Raw genomic sequence first — 15,774 nt, 5'->3', positions numbered from 1 at the left:
CCTTTACACATATTTAGACGGAGACGTAAGGATTATTACTCATGTATATGAAGGATGTAAATAATAGTCAACTCAATTCCCTGCCCATCTGGAATAATCTGTATGCCACCACCTCAATCATATATACCAACCATCTTGTTCAACCACTGTCCAGTCTGTATCCCACCACCTCAATGATATATATCAACCATCTTGTTCAATCTCTGTCCAGTCTGTATCCCACCACCTCAATGATATATATCAACCATCTTGTTCAACCGCTGTCCAGTCTGTATTCCATCACCTCAATGATATATATTAAACATCTTGTTCAGCCTCTGTCCAGTCTGTATTCCACCACCTCAAAAATACAATTTGGGCCAAGACCCTTCATCGTGACTCTAGATACACACGTATCTGGAATAGCAACACGCAAAGTAAATAGAAAGTATGCGGAATAGGGAAAACTTTTGACAAAATTTAGTTCAAGGCTTAAAACAACCTGCCAAACAGATTTCAATAGTTTCCAAATTTAACAAAGGCAATAAACACTTACACCAATACTGACAATGACTTTTTTGGATAAAAATATCTTGGTCTCGTTTCAATCAATAAATTTACAAAGTTTAATAAGAACTTTAGAAAACATTAGAAAAGACTATTTACACTCAAATGCACTTCGATTAACATTACCTTGGAGATAAGGAGAAAGAGAAATAATGAACATGATAAAAATAAATCACACAGTAGTCAGATAAAACCTCTAAGTATATATTTTCATCAAAAATGAACAGGATACAGCACTCCATGTGTGTACATGCAATCGTGAATAGAAATACAGACCAGAAAACTTCAATGAGAGGCCAACTCAGAAAAATGAGTCATCACTATGGAAGAAAACATTAACAAACGGAAAGAGAATGACCCTCCATGGGAGACATCCCAACAATCTGAGCAGACTAGATGGTGACAAGGAAGCATCGAGCGCCTGACTGAGAGTTGGCGACTTCTTCCCAGAAACAGACGGGTTCCTTGCAGAAATACAGGACAATGTTGTTAACAAAAGAAAGAGAGAAAAAAAAATGAGAAATACTTGAAATACGAACAAACAAGGCAGTAAGTGCAGAAAATGCCAAGAGAAACCAGACACAGTCCAACGCACTCCAGGATCCTGCAAGAGTTTAACTCAATCTGATTACTTACAAAGGTACAAACAAGTGGCAGATATCATTCACAAAAATATTGCTTAGAAATACAAACACATGAATGTCCTCCATCACTTCATAAAGGCAGCATAAATTGAAGCCTGATACAGTTTTAGAGTCAAAATCTTACAGATTATATGATAATCAATACATTATTTCAGATAGGACAATCCACAATAACCATCCGGATATAATATTACAGGATAAACAAGCAGAAACAACTCTCTCAATAGATAAAACCATTCCCAACACACACATATTCCTCGACCAGTTTGTCTGATCAGTCAGACAAACAAAATATTTTCTCTGTCATCAGATTCCAAATGTTGCTACTCTGTCAATTGTTACCATGCCCCACTGCTAATTCCCTTCTCCTCATCACACGTTCTTACCTGGACCATCGTCTAGAGCCTCAAACTCTGCCTGTGCAGACCCACCTCTGGTTTCTGACCCAGCTTCGTTGAACATCCAACTAATGGTTTCCCATTCTGCTTTCAATCTCTTTTCAAGAAGGGAGGGAAGGAGAAAACGGGCAAATCATGCTTGACTAATCTGTTGGAGTTTTTTGAGGGTGTAACAAGGATGTTGGACGAGGGTAAGCCAGTGGATGTAGTGTACCTAGATTTTCAGAAGGCATTCGATAAGGTGCCACATAGGAGATTGGTGAGTAAAATCAGAGCTCATGGCATTGGGGGCAGGGTTTCAACATGGATAGAAAACTGGTTGGCAGATAGAAAGCAAAGGGTAGCAGTGAATGGGTGTTTCTCGGACTGGCTGGAGGTGACTAGTGGGGTACCACAGGGCTCTGTATTGGGACCACAGCTCCTTACGATTTATGTCAAGAATTTAGATGAGGGCATTGAAAACTATATCAGCAAGTTTGCTGATGATACTAAACTGGGTGGCAGTGTGACATGCGAAGAGGACGTTAGGAGAATACAGGGAGACTTGGATAGGCTGGGTGAGTGGGCAGATACTTGGCAGATGTCATCCAATGTGAATAAATCTTAAGTTATCCATTTTGGAAGCAGGAACAAGAGGGCAGAGTATTGTCTGAACGGTGTAGAGTTAGGTAAGGGAGAAATGCAAAGTGACCTAGGAGTCCTAGTTGATCTGTCAATGAAGGTGAATGAGCAAGTGCAACAGGCAGTGAAGAGGGCAAATGGAATGTTGGCCTTTATTACAAGGGGAATTGAGTACAAGAGCAAGGATGTCCTTTTGCATTTGTACAGGGCCCTGGTGAGACCACACCTGGAATATTGTGTACAGTTTTGGTCTCCAGGTTTAAGGAAGGACATTCTGGCAATTAAGGAAGTGCAGCGTTGATTCCTGGGATGGCAGGGCTGTCTTACGCAGAGAGATTTGAGTGATTTGGCTTGTACACACTGGAACTGAGGAGATTGAGAGGGGATCTGATTGAAACGTTTAAGATCATTAAAGGATTTGATAGGATTGAGGCAGGAAATATGTTCCAGATGTTGGGAGAGTCCAGTACCAGAGGGCATGGATTGAGAATAAGAGGTCAGTTATTTAAAACAGAGTTGAGGAAGAGCTTCTTCTCCCAGAGAGTCGTGGAGGTGTGGAATGCACTGCCTCAGAAGACGGTGGAGGCCAATTCTCTGGATGCTTTCAAGAAGGAGCTAGATAGGTATTGATGGATAGGGGAATCAAGGGATATGGGGACAAGGCAGGGACTGGGTATTGATAGTGAATGATCAGCCATGACCTCAGAATGGCGGTGCAGACTCGAGGGGCTGAATGGTCTAATTCTGCACCTATTGTCTATTGTCAATTTTAGAGGACAGTGGTGCTTTCAACAACACTTCAGAAGCAGGGAAAGTGACCAATAATGTGGAAATGAATCGTGATAAAGGAGGTTAACTAACAATGTCATTCTTCCTCAGCCCAGAGATTGGAGGGGTGAAGAACATCTCAGACAGAGCTGCAGTCAGCTCCACTTCTTCAGTCTGCAGAAAATTCAAGGGAAACCTCTTCACCCACAGAGTTGTGACTGTTTGGAACCCATCACCACAGGGAGAGTGAGAGATGAACAACAGGGGAAGATTTATTAGGACTGTCATAGAAATGAATCACTGGCAGGGTAAGCTGGCCTACGTTGACTCTCTACTGTATACTAGGTGTGTTATAAGTTCAATTAATTACCAAAGACAGAGTTTAAAATTAACGGATTTATTTCTCTCAGATCCAGAGTACTAAACACCAGTCCCATTAAAGGTGAATGTGCAGCAGAAGAAACTCCTCCCATGTCCAGTGACCTGGGTGCAGAACTGGGTGTGGTGAGCAGCAGCAATAATTGCAGAGTTCAGCACCAACAGTCACTCTTGAAATTGCATTCAGCAACAGAGATGGACAATTATCCAGCATGCAGCTTATCGAAACTTTCTCCCCAGTGTGAACTCAACGATGCACATTCATTGGATTTGGCTGAATCTTTTCCCAATGTCTGAGCAGGTGAATGGCCTCTCTCCAGGGTGAACTTGCAGGTGACTCTGTAGGGTGGATGACCGAGTGAATCCCTTCCCACAGACAGAGCAGGTGAATGGCTTCTCCCCAGTGTGAACTGACTGGTGTGCTTGTAGATGGGATGACCGGGTGAATCCCTTCCCACAGACTGAGCAGGTGAACGGCCTCTCCCCAGTGTGAACTCGCTGGTGTATCTGTAGATGAGATGACTGAATGAATCCCTTCCCACAGATTGAGCAGGTGAATGGCCTCTCTCCAGTGTGAACTGACTGGTGTCTCTGTAGGGAGAATGATCGAGTGAATCCCTTCCCACAGTCTGAGCAGGTGAATGGCCTCTCCCCAGTGTGAACTGACTGGTGCCTCAGTAGGAGAGATGACAAAGTGAAACTCTTCCCACAGACTGAGCAGCTGAACGGCTTCTCCCCAGTGTGAACTCGTTCATGACTCCGTAGTTCGGATGACTGAGCGAATCCTTTCCCACATTCTGAGCAGGTGAATGGCTTATACCCAGTGTGAACTCGCTGATGTACCTTCAGTTTAGATGAGTATGTGAATCCCTTCCCACAGTCCGAGCAGGTGAATGGCTGCTTCCCAGTGTGAACTCTCTGGTGAGCCATTAGGACAGATGACCGAGTGAATCCTTCCCCACAAATTCAGTGGATGACCAGCCTCTGCCCAGTGTGAACTGACTGGTGTGTCCACGTGTGGGTTGACCAACTGAATCGCTTCTCAATCACAGAACAGGTGAGTGGCCTTGCCCAGTGTGAACTTGCTGATGTACCTTTAGTTGAGAAGACCGACTGAATCCATTCCCACTGTCTGAGCAGGGGAATGGGCTCCCCCTTTGTAAAATGACAGGCGTGCCAGTCGGTCGGACAATTGAGTGAATCCCTCCCCACAGTCTGAGCAGGAAGGATGATCGAGTGATTCCCTTGCTCCGCTTCTTAAATATCTGGACAAAGACAGCAAATCTGGCGTGTTGTGTTCGAGATTCCCGTAGAGAAATTCCTTGTCATTTTTAACCTGAAAAAAAGATTTACAAATTCCATCAGTGGGAATACGTCATTATTTCAAATCAGATCACTTGAGTTGCCAAGGTGTGATCTGACATCACACTGTTACAGTGAAGTTCAACCCAAGTTGGAGAGAGAAATCATCTTCTAACTGGGCACAAAGCTGGTATCTGTAATAACTATCAAATTCTCTGATGTTCTTTCTGTCTCTATAAGAATGGGTACAGAGGAGGTATCGGGGTAAGATTTTTTTTAATGCAGAGCGTGGTGAGTGCGTGGATTGGGCTGCTGGTGACAGTGGTGGAAGCGAATACAATAGGGTCTTTTAAGAGACCCCTGGACAGATATATGGAGCTCAGAAAATTAGAGGCCTATGGGTAACCCTTGGTAATTTCTCAGGGAAGGGCATCTTTGGCACAGTTTTGTGACCAAAGATCCTGCATTGTGCTGTAGGTTTTTGTTTCCATGTTTCTGCCATCTCCAATCTGTGACTTGGCTCAGTTTGACTCTCTCCATTGGTATTATTCCCTGTTCCCCCTGAGCTGCATGGGTTCTTGGCTCCACAGTAACTGAAACACTCTCACATAAATAGCCTTTGTTGATGTGCAGCTAGGATTTTCTTTTATGCACTGTTAATTTAAAGTGCCACAGCTCTAGAGCCATGTAAAAATTTCCTGCCCAGATGAATCGTTGGTCCATACAGCTGTTAAAAAGAATTAAAGTGAACAGTAACATTATTTCAGGTTTTTGTAACAGTCATAGAAAATTACAACACAGAACAGGCCCTTTGGGCCAACTGGTCTGTGCTGAACTATTAAAACAGCCCACTCGCACACCTCTACCATCCAGGTACCAACAGAAACCTCTTAAATGTTGAAATCGAGCTCGCATGCACCACTTGTGCTGGCTGCTCATTCCACAGCCGGATAACCGTCTGTGTGAAGAAGTTCCCCTCATGTTCCCCTTAACATTTCACCTTTCACCCTTAATCCATGGCATCTGGTTGTAGTCCCACCCAATCTCAGCGGAAAAAGCCAGCTTGCATTTACCCTATCTATAACCCTCATAGTTGGGGTATACCTCCATCAAATCTCCCCTCAATCTTCTATATTCCAAGGAATAAAGTCCTGACCTGTTCAATCTCTCCTTACAACCCAAGTTCTCCAGACCTGGCAACATCCTTGTGAATTTTCTCTGAACTCTCTGAACCTCTTTTATATCATTACTGTAGGTAGTTGACCAAAACTGCACACAATACTCCAAATTAGGCCTCACCAATGTCTTCTAGAAATCAAGATAACATCCATCTATTGTTATCAGTACTTTGGTTCATGAAGGCCATTGGGCTGAAATCTTTTTTTCCATCTCTATCTAACTGTGACACAACTTTCAGTGAATTAAGGTATTCCCAGGTCCGTTTCTTCTACAACACTCCTCCGTGTCCGACCAATCACCGTGAAAGACCTCCCTTGGTAGGTCAGACCAAAGTGCAACAACTCACACTGGTCTGCATTAAATTCCATTTTCCATTTCTCAAACCATTTTGCCACCTGGTCCAGATCGCACTGCAAGCCATGATAGTCTTCCTCGCTGTCCACTACACCACCAGTCTTGGTGTCACCCACAAATTTGCTGATCCAGTTAACCACACTATCATCCAGATTACTGATATAGATGACAAACAACAACAGATCCAGCACTGATCCCTGTGGCTCACCAACAGTCACAGGTTCCAGTCAGAGAGGCAACCATCTGCTACCACACTCTGGCTTCTGCCAAAGACAGTGTCTCATCCAATTTACTGTCTCATCTTGAATGCTGAGTGACTGAATCTTCTTGATCAACCTCCCATATAAGACTTTGTCAAGTGCCTTGCTAACGTTCATGTCGACAACATATACTGCCTTGCCTTCATCCACTTTCCTGAGAACATCTGCAAGAGACTATAAGATTGGCGAGAGCCATGCTGTCTATCCTTTATCAGTCCACACCTATCCAAATACTTACAGTATATACCTGGTTCCTGCACACACATTCCAATAACTTTCCCAGTTCTGATGTCAAGCTCACCAACGTATAATTTCCTAGTTTATTTTTGCAGCCTTTCTTGAACATCAGAACAACATTGTCTGTCCTCCAATCCTCCAGTACCTCACCTGTCACTGAGGGTGAATTAAATATCTGTGCTAAGGCCCCGATAATTTCTGCACTTGTCTTCCGCAGGGTCCTAGTAAACAACTTGTCAGGCCCTGGGGATTGATCCACACTAATTTGCCTCAAACGCCTCCACCTCTGTAATCTGTACAGGGTCCATGAAGTTGATGCGGCTTTGCCTCACTTCTATAGACTCTGTGTTCATCTCTTGAGTAAATACGGATGCAAAAAAAATCTCCCCAAGTCTATGTTATCCCTTCATATGGATTACCATTCTGATCTTCCAGAGAATTAATTTTTTCCCTTGCAATATTTTTGCTCTTAACATATCTGCAGAATCCCTGAGGATTCTCCTTCAACTTGTCTGCTGGGGAAACCTCATGCCTTCTTTTATTTCTTTCATAAGTGTTCACTTGAATTTCCTGTATTTCATAAGTACCCCATTTGTTCCTATCTGCCTGTACCTGGTATGCACCTCCTTTTTATTGATCTGGGTGAGGAAAGCCAAAGGGGTGATAGATCTGCATGGTGGGAGGTGGGGTTAAAGAGGGTTAACCTAAAGTTGCAGGGGGAATGGGAGCCTGAATAACAGAACAGATGGTGGTGGGGTTGTGGAGACAGATGTTGTTCAGGCCTCAGACAAAGTCAGGAATGAAAAAGCTGAGCATGGTACAGTGAATATGCTGAGCCCTGTATATTTCAATACAAGGAGCAGCGTAGGAAAGGTGGATGTGTTCAGGGCATGGATCAACACCTGGAATCAACACTAGGATCTGGCAACTGTGGATTGGGACAGGCTGCTTTATGGCAAAGATGTGCTTGGTAAATGGGAGGCCTTCAAAGCAAAATTTTGAAAGTAGTAAGCGGGTATGTCAGAATAAAAGGTAAAGATAGAAACTGTAGGGAAACTTGAATTGCACGAGATATTGAGACCCTGGTAAAGCACAAAATGGAATTGCATAACAGGGATAGGCAGTCACTTTCTTATGGAGTATAAGAAATGCAAGAGAACACATAAGAAATCAATCAGGATGGCTAAAAGATGGCATGAGGATATTACCACTAGGATATTCATCCTCTCTTGTTCTGTTCCTCTAACTAACAAATCCCCTATCAGCCTTTTGACTTTCCTCTGCCAGGTAATTCCCCCCAACAGTTTCTAAAGTGGTCCACTTGTTGTTGTGTGAAATGGCCACAAGAGTACTCTGCGATGCCTATTTAACCTCATTCCCCTTCCTGACTCTCACCCAGTTTCCTGTGTCCTGCACCTTGGGAGTAGCTCACCTCTCTTCATGTCATATCTATCACCCCCCTCCAACTGCTGGATGATATGGAATTCACCCATTTCAAGCAGCTCATTGAAGTGCAGGGTTACAAGCTGCAGCTGGATGCACATCTTGTAGGTGAGGGCATCAGGGACACTGGAGGTCTCCCCTCCTTTCCTCCAATACCCCTCTAATTTGTAATAATCTCCCCTCTAATTTGTAATAACCAGTGTGCAGATAAATCTTGTGCTGTGCATTTTTAACCCAGTGACAAGATGGGCACAGTGAATTTTATATAGAGAGGTATTCATTATCACGGCTAGCAAATCACTGTCAATAGGAGCTTTGATCTCGTCTGGGTTTGATCGAGTTCATCTGCACTCTCACACAACCTATGTAGCAGGCCTGTAACAGGAAATGGAGGATTTTCTCACCAAAACTTTTTCACATTGTCCATATGTGGTTTGCTTGCTAAATTATGCTTTAAAAGGTCAGATTTCCGAATATCACTCCACTTCTTCCCACTTGCAAGTTCTCCAGCAAGTTTTACATCACCAAAATGGAAACAGGCATCCCCAGTTTCTGTATTCCACATAAATATTCCCCCTGAACCCTCCCCCAATGACTGACGGTGGTGAACTCAGTGAATGAAATCCCAATGAATATGACGGGAAGGGCAGTAGTCTGTCTCACTGGAGTCTGGCACATTTGTGATGTGAAAGCTACTTGTTGCCCAGGGCAAAGGTGTTTGATGTCATTACGTACCCAGAGAATATGGGATGAAACATGTTCTCACCGGTAGAAAAGTCCAGAGCAAGAGGAGGTAGAGGAAGCAACACACACAAAATACTGGAGGAGCTCAGCAGGCCAGACAGCATCTACGGAAAAGTGTGCTAATGCCGATTTTCTCAACTGGAGATGTAAAAGATTTTGTTCCCTTTCTCCGAGTTCCTAATCCTTGCATTTAGATAGCTGGAGCTCAGCTCTGTCTGAGAGATCCATCGGTTCCCATTTCCTCATCAACCGGAAGCTCCCCGGGGCCCGTGTACGGATCGTGGGGCAGAGAGAGAGGGAAGAGGGCAGGACCGTCACGGGATTGCTGCCCACGGTGTCCGAAATTCGGAGGAATTATCCCGAAGTCGGTGTTTAAGATAAAAACACGGTTAATCGCTCTTACCTGCAACCGACGTTTTCAAAGGCTTCTGTGTACTGCGCGCATGCGTGAAACTCAGGGACGGCCTCAGCCTGACGCCTGCGCATTTCATCGGCGCTTCAGCATGGCCCTATGGGTAATCACGGTGCCATTAAAGATTTCTGCAAGCACCGGTTCAATGTCCATATCTCATTTTTTTTTTATCTTGGGTATAGAAAAAATCTGCAGCTGTTTTAACGCAGAAAGCGGCTCCCATAACCAATATACTCAATATCAACGTGTATCTAATGCCAAAGTAAAATGCAGATATAAAACACAGGAGATTCTACAGTTGCTGGAAATACAGAGACGCACACACACAAAACAATTCAGAGATCAACTAAGCAGCGGAGTACACAGGCTGGGCATGCGGAAGGGGCTCTGCCTAAACGTTTTCTATTTATTCCTCTCCAAAATTTCTGCCTGATCTGTTGATTTCCACCTGTGTTTTGCAGAAATTAACCCCCTTTTTTTTCGATCAACCAGTTTCCAAATGCTTCTAATCTTTCACTTTTAACCACATCCTGCTGGTCTTATTCGTCCTCCTCCTCTGGGCCCCATTTCTCTCTGGAGCCCCTGATTCAAGCTGGCAACTCTTTTGTTTCTGACTCTGCATCACCGAAGATTCACTCGCTAGTCTGCTGTCAAACTTTAGAGGTGCATTGTGTTACGAGACCGCAGGTTCGTTTACTGTGAGTGTCGCTTTAAGTGCCTGAGTGAGGAGGGCTGTGACGTCAGACACAAGCTGCGGCAGCCTGAGGGAGCGGGAGCGGGAGAGGGAGACAAGTTGTTGGAAATTCAGCGTGTGACTGCTATAGGCTGAAACTCTTCCATGCCCAAAAGGTACGGTTGATCCGATCATCGGCACGCAGTGCACAACGGATGTGTGACTGTCACTTCGTATCATCCATATGTGTGGATTTGCTGGAGTATCCTGTGGTATCACTTTTGTTGTCCCTTACCTGGAATCGGGGTGTTCTGTGGTAACCACTTGAAGACGATATTCCTGTGACTGTCACCTGGTGATATTTCTAATCTTCAGCGACTGTTATTTCGTTTACCCAGCGTGGAATGAGTGTGGAGTTCTTCATAATTGCCTTCTCTCTACATTTTCGTGTGGATTTACAAATCTCTCCTCTCACTGACTTACTCCGTGGATTACTGAACTTTTCCAATTTACCATCTGAAGACTTTAAGCATTGTTTCCCAAGCTTGATAGTTTGGGAGCTATATATACGCATAACACTGTTAACTTCTGTTTATTTCATTTAATCTTTTATATTTGGAGTAGCTACTGTTACGTACCCCGTGACGGGTCAAAGATCCAGCAGAAACAGAAAACACCGTGTAGTCGGGTATTGCTATAAACTAATGCTATTTATTAGTAACTACAGCAATATAAATGCAGATATATCAAACAGGTTATTAATGATTATATATATATATATATATGTGTGTGTGTGTGTGTGTGTGTGTGTGGAAATAGGAAAGCCAAGCTTCTTCACGCCTCGGGGTGAATGGATGCCGTCTGACGGTGATGAGTGAAGTTCGGTTCAGTTTGTGGGATTGAGTCGGGTAGTGATGGAGAGAGAGAGAGGGAGAGTTTTGAGTCTTCAGGTAAGCTGACGCCATCGATAGTCCCTTCGTCCTCCGAAATCCTTTGGAAGTCACCGACTGTGACACTACAAACGATACCGTTCTTCTGTGGTGGAGTTATTAACCCAGGCGAGGGATGGACACACGAATAACTCCCCACCAGTCACAGCCTTTTCACACTGCGAGAGCCACTGATCGATGCTCCTGATCGATCTTCCAAAGCCCAACTTTTTCTGTGGACACAACAAAGCTCATTCAGTGTCCAACACCATGTGTCTGGAGGTCTATCAGCGGACCTCCTACTTATCTCACCGTGCTGAGCCCCAGCTGTCCATCAAACAGTTCCTCCCTTTTCTCTCTGTAAGAACACAGAAGCTGACAGTGTCCTTGTAAAAGTGGAAACAAGCTTGCAGAGAAACCGTAACACTCTATCTCTCTCTCTCCACCTTCCCTCCCTCCCTCTCTCTGTGTCCGGTGTTGAACATCTCCCTCTCTCTTTTCAAAAACACAGTTCATAGGGGTAATTCAGGACCCCGTCACTATACTAATGAAGATAGTAGTTTTAACATCGAAACCAGACTCCGTTAGTGATCTATTGCTGCTGATATGTAACAATTGCAACAACCCAGCTGTCTGAGGCACAGTCCTTTAAAATTGGTGAAAATGACCCAAAACGTTGAAAAGAGCGGGGAAGAAGGAGTTTAACCAACTTCGTCTGGAGCCCTGAACAACGTCACAACCACAGTGAGCTCATCGTCTTGTTCAGCCCGGAGAAAATCATGCAGGAAATTCATGCAGGTGGATAAGATGATGAGAGGCATTGGTCGTGCGGATAGCCAGAGGCTTTTTCCCAGGGCTGAAACGGCTAACACGAGGGGGAATAGGGTTAAGCTGCTTGGAAGTAGGTACAGAGGAGATATCAGAGCTAAGTCTTTTAAGCAGAGAGTGGTGTGTGTGTGGAATGCACCGCCAGCAACAGTGATAGAGGCGGATACAATAGGGTCTTTTAAGAGACTCTTGGATAGGTACATGGAGCTTAGGAAAATAGAGGGCGATGCGGCAGGGTAATTCTAAACAGTTTCTAGAGTAAGTTCAACATTGTGGGCCAAAGGGTCTGTAATGTGTTGTAGATCTCTATGATTCTATGAAATTCAAGGGAAATCTGTTATGAGTGATGATCTGATGGACGATGGGGTGAAGAGTTAACCATCCCCCCAACCCCCGAGAAACACGAACTATTACGTTGCTATGCTGACCATGAGAAAGAGACGAAAAACAGGCAAGTACATCGGCGACAGATCAGAGAGAGGGAGAGAGACTGTTGATTTACTGTATTATGACTTCTGCAAGGGTTATTTATCTTCTACTGTTTTGCTCATAAACATTCCTCAGTGGACTGAAAGAGTGGCCTGATTTAGTGGACACAGTCATTCAGGATTGATGGATAGCTGAGTCCCCGTGAGTAGGGATAAAAGACAGGTCTGGAGAGACACCCTTCAGACACACCAGTGGCCACTGATTGAGTGTTGGAACCCACAAGAAAGGTGGGGGCTTCGAAGGCCAAACCAGGAGGTCGGTCAGTAAGGCTATCAGTGTAAAAGCAGGGCCGGTGGGGACTTGTGTGTGTGTCCCCTCATGCCAGAGTGATGAGTCCACCACAGAAGAACGGTCTGGCTGAAGACCAGAGGGGTCATAACTGAATGACCACAACGGTGCAACGGATTAAGAAAGCAAAGGAAGGTTTGGCTGCTTGGCTGCTGTAGCTTTTACATATCTCTCTCTCTCTCCCTCTCCCTCTCCCTCTCCCTCTCCCTCTCTCTCTCTCTCTCTCTCTCTCTCTCTCTCTCTCTCTCTCTCTCTCTCTCAATCTCTCTCTCTCTCTCTCTCTCTCTCTCTCTCTCTCTCTCTCTCTCTCTCTCTCTCTCTCTCTCTCATGATTACAATACAACAACCATAACTACATCAGCACTCATGAACTGAACTGAACTTTATACTTTTCTATGACAATTCATTTACCCCTAGACATCGATAGAGCTTGTTTATTATTGCTTGTTATTATTCCTACACTTTTAGGTTTATTACTTCTGACTGGTTTTATATGTATATTCGCATTATTGATATGGTTTTGCTTATTTTTATTAATAAACACCTTTAGTTTGGTACCACCAGACTCCAACAGATTCTTCTTTCTCTGCTGTTTAAATACCCAGTTACGGGGTACGTAACAAATCTCCTATCCCATACAGTGGTGACTAGTTGCAACCTGTCATCTCAGGGTGAGCAAAAGGGGAACGGCAGGGATATATTTTCATATACTGATATGGAACAGAAACATGGGCAGGGACAAGATGGGCCGAGTGGCCTCTCCAGTGAGACACGGAATTTGATACAGAGGTGATTTATATATCACAGCTCCACAATAGTAAACACCAGTCTAGTTTAAGTCTAACATCAGCAGAACCGACTCCTCCAATGCTCAGTGACCAGGGTTCAGTCCTGGGTGTGATGAGCAGCCGCAAGAACGGCAGAATCTGACAGCAACCCTCATGAACCTGCAGCTGTCTTCAGTCACCGTGATGGTTAAACATTTAACACGGAGCTGATTTGAACTTCCTACCTGATGTGAAGCTGCTGGTGTTGCAGCAGCTGGGATGATTGAGTAAAACTCTTTGCTCACTCCGGACAGAAATGTGGCCTCTATTTATTGTGAACTCACCGGAGCATCACAAGGTGGGTTAACTGAATGAGTCTCTTCGCACACACGGAGCAGGTGAACGGCCGCTTCCCAGTGTGAAGATGTGGATCTCGGTCTTGACCCGAAACGTTGACTGCTCATTTACACGGATGCTGCCCGACCTGCTGAGTTCCTCCAGCGTCTTGTACGTGTTGCTTTGACCACAGCATCTGCAGTGTACTTTGTGTTCAAGCGCTGGTGAACTGACAGATAGAGCGGAACTAACGTGCTGTTCTGTTCGAGATTCCCATACACAAATCCTTTTAATTTTCTACACTGTTAAAAGTTTACAAAGCACGTCAGTGGGTGAAGGACAACATTTCAACTGAAATAATTTTAGTCTCCATGGTGCCTTCTGATTAAAACACTGTCACATCTCAAAACAATTTAGAGGAACAAGATTTCATCTTCCAACTGGCCACAGTTCCGGAATCAGGGTCAACATCAAACTCTCTGCTTCCCTCTCTGTGTCAAAATGGATCATTCCTCCCCTTCATCAGTCTGTGACTTGGCTCAGTTTGTCTGTCTCCTTCGCATTCTGAGCATGCGCCACACACCCACTGAGATCACATTTTATTTAGACGGCTGTGACTAGAGACTTTCTGATTATTATGTCCCTCCCGGTATTTGACGGTGGTAAACTCAGAGTCAGCAATGGTATTGAACATCGGGAGTAGGTGATTAGGCTTTTTCGTTGGAGATCGATAAACTGCCGGTAGTCTGTGTCTGGATGAGTGGGTCGTTTTCAGACTGGAAGGAGGTAGCGTTTGGAGTACCCCAGAGATCAGTCCCTGACCACAGTTGTTCACAATTTAATGTCCTGGCAGAGGCAGCGAGATGAGAGATGTCCCAATCTGCTGGTGACGCAGAAAGAGTGGAGTTGGGGGAGGGGAGGCTATTCACATGCAATTTCGTAGCTTTGCAATCGGTACATAGTGCACTGTGGGGCTGCAGTGGCGGGTCCCAATCTGCTAATTAGATTTGCTGAAGGCACTACATTGATTGGCCGAATCCCAAATAACAACGAGACAACTTATGAAGAAGAAGTCATCACTCCGACACGGTGGTGTCAAGAAAACAACCTCTCCCTCATTGTGACAAAAACACAGGAGCTGATTGTGGATTACAGGAGGAATGGAGACAGGGAGCACATTCAACATTTCCAAGTCTGTTATTGACACAAAATGCACATTTCAATATTGATCACTACACAATGCATTTTATACTTTGTTAATGACATAAAACATGTTTATAGATTGTTACCGACAGAGAATCGTATAACTTGTGTTCCGTGTGTTATCTGAATGTACTTGCCTGTGATGCTGCCACAAGTCAGTGTTTCTCTGTACCTGTACCTTCCCGTACTTGTGCACTTGGCAATACATTCAACAGGACCTGAGAAATCTCAGTGAGATTTGATTAATGATGATCATCTTGGCCGCTCGGTAGGTCGAATGTATGAGACAGTACACTGTTAAATGCAAATCCCTGAACAGTGTTGATGATCAGTGGGATCTTAGACTCCAAGTTCATCGCTCCCTGAGAGAGACTGCACAGATTAATCGGGTGGTTAAGAAGGCAAATGGCATGGTTGTCTTTATTACTTGAATCATTGAGTTCAAAAGTCGGGAAGTTGTGTTGCGGCTGTTCCGAGCCTGCGGTCGTACTGTAACTGTTTCTTTAAGAGCGCCGGCGTGAGGAGGCGGGGCTATGACGTCAGTCACAGTCTGACAGCGCTGACTGTGGACTGAACCAGAAGAGAGAGAGAGAGCGATCTGCAGACAGGCAGTCGGCCAGTCTAAAGAGAGAGAGAGAGAGAGAGGGAAAAGCTGATAGCTTCAGTTAGTCGCAGCTGAGGCTTGGAACTCTCCTATGCCCACAAGAGTGGGTTGATCATCGGTACACGGAACCACAACGAATGTCTGTGGCTGCCACTTCGTATAATCCATAGGAGTGGGTTTTGGAATGTCTTGTGTTAACCCTTGCCTGGGTATGTTGTGTGGTAACCCCGGGAAGACGGTATTCCTGTGACAGGTCACTTTCGTTAATCGTATGTGGACGGATTCAGCGGATAAGATCTTCGTCAACGGTATTTTGAAGTAACGGTATTTTCACCCTGTAAGACTCTAAGCTTTGTTCCCTCAGGCTCGAT

The 15,774-nt window shown here is 44.6% G+C and overlaps 1 protein-coding gene across 1 annotated transcript; it reads right to left on the bottom strand.

Moving 5' to 3' along the window:
* Positions 1–3,457: 3,457 nt before the first annotated feature.
* Positions 3,458–9,370, bottom strand: LOC132386574 (zinc finger protein 239-like). Its single transcript, XM_059958858.1, has 2 exons — positions 9,278–9,370; positions 3,458–4,691 (listed from the first exon to the last, which is right to left on the bottom strand). Exon 2 carries the CDS (start codon positions 4,283–4,285, stop codon positions 3,617–3,619), a length of 669 nt encoding a protein of 222 aa, XP_059814841.1. The 5' UTR covers positions 4,286–4,691; positions 9,278–9,370; the 3' UTR covers positions 3,458–3,616.
* Positions 9,371–15,774: the final 6,404 nt, after the last annotated feature.

The sequence above is a fragment of the Hypanus sabinus genome, unplaced genomic scaffold (assembly GCF_030144855.1).
Source record: "Hypanus sabinus isolate sHypSab1 unplaced genomic scaffold, sHypSab1.hap1 scaffold_1217, whole genome shotgun sequence".
Lineage (NCBI taxonomy): Eukaryota > Metazoa > Chordata > Chondrichthyes > Myliobatiformes > Dasyatidae > Hypanus > Hypanus sabinus.
This window is presented reverse-complemented; position numbering and strand designations above follow the sequence as displayed.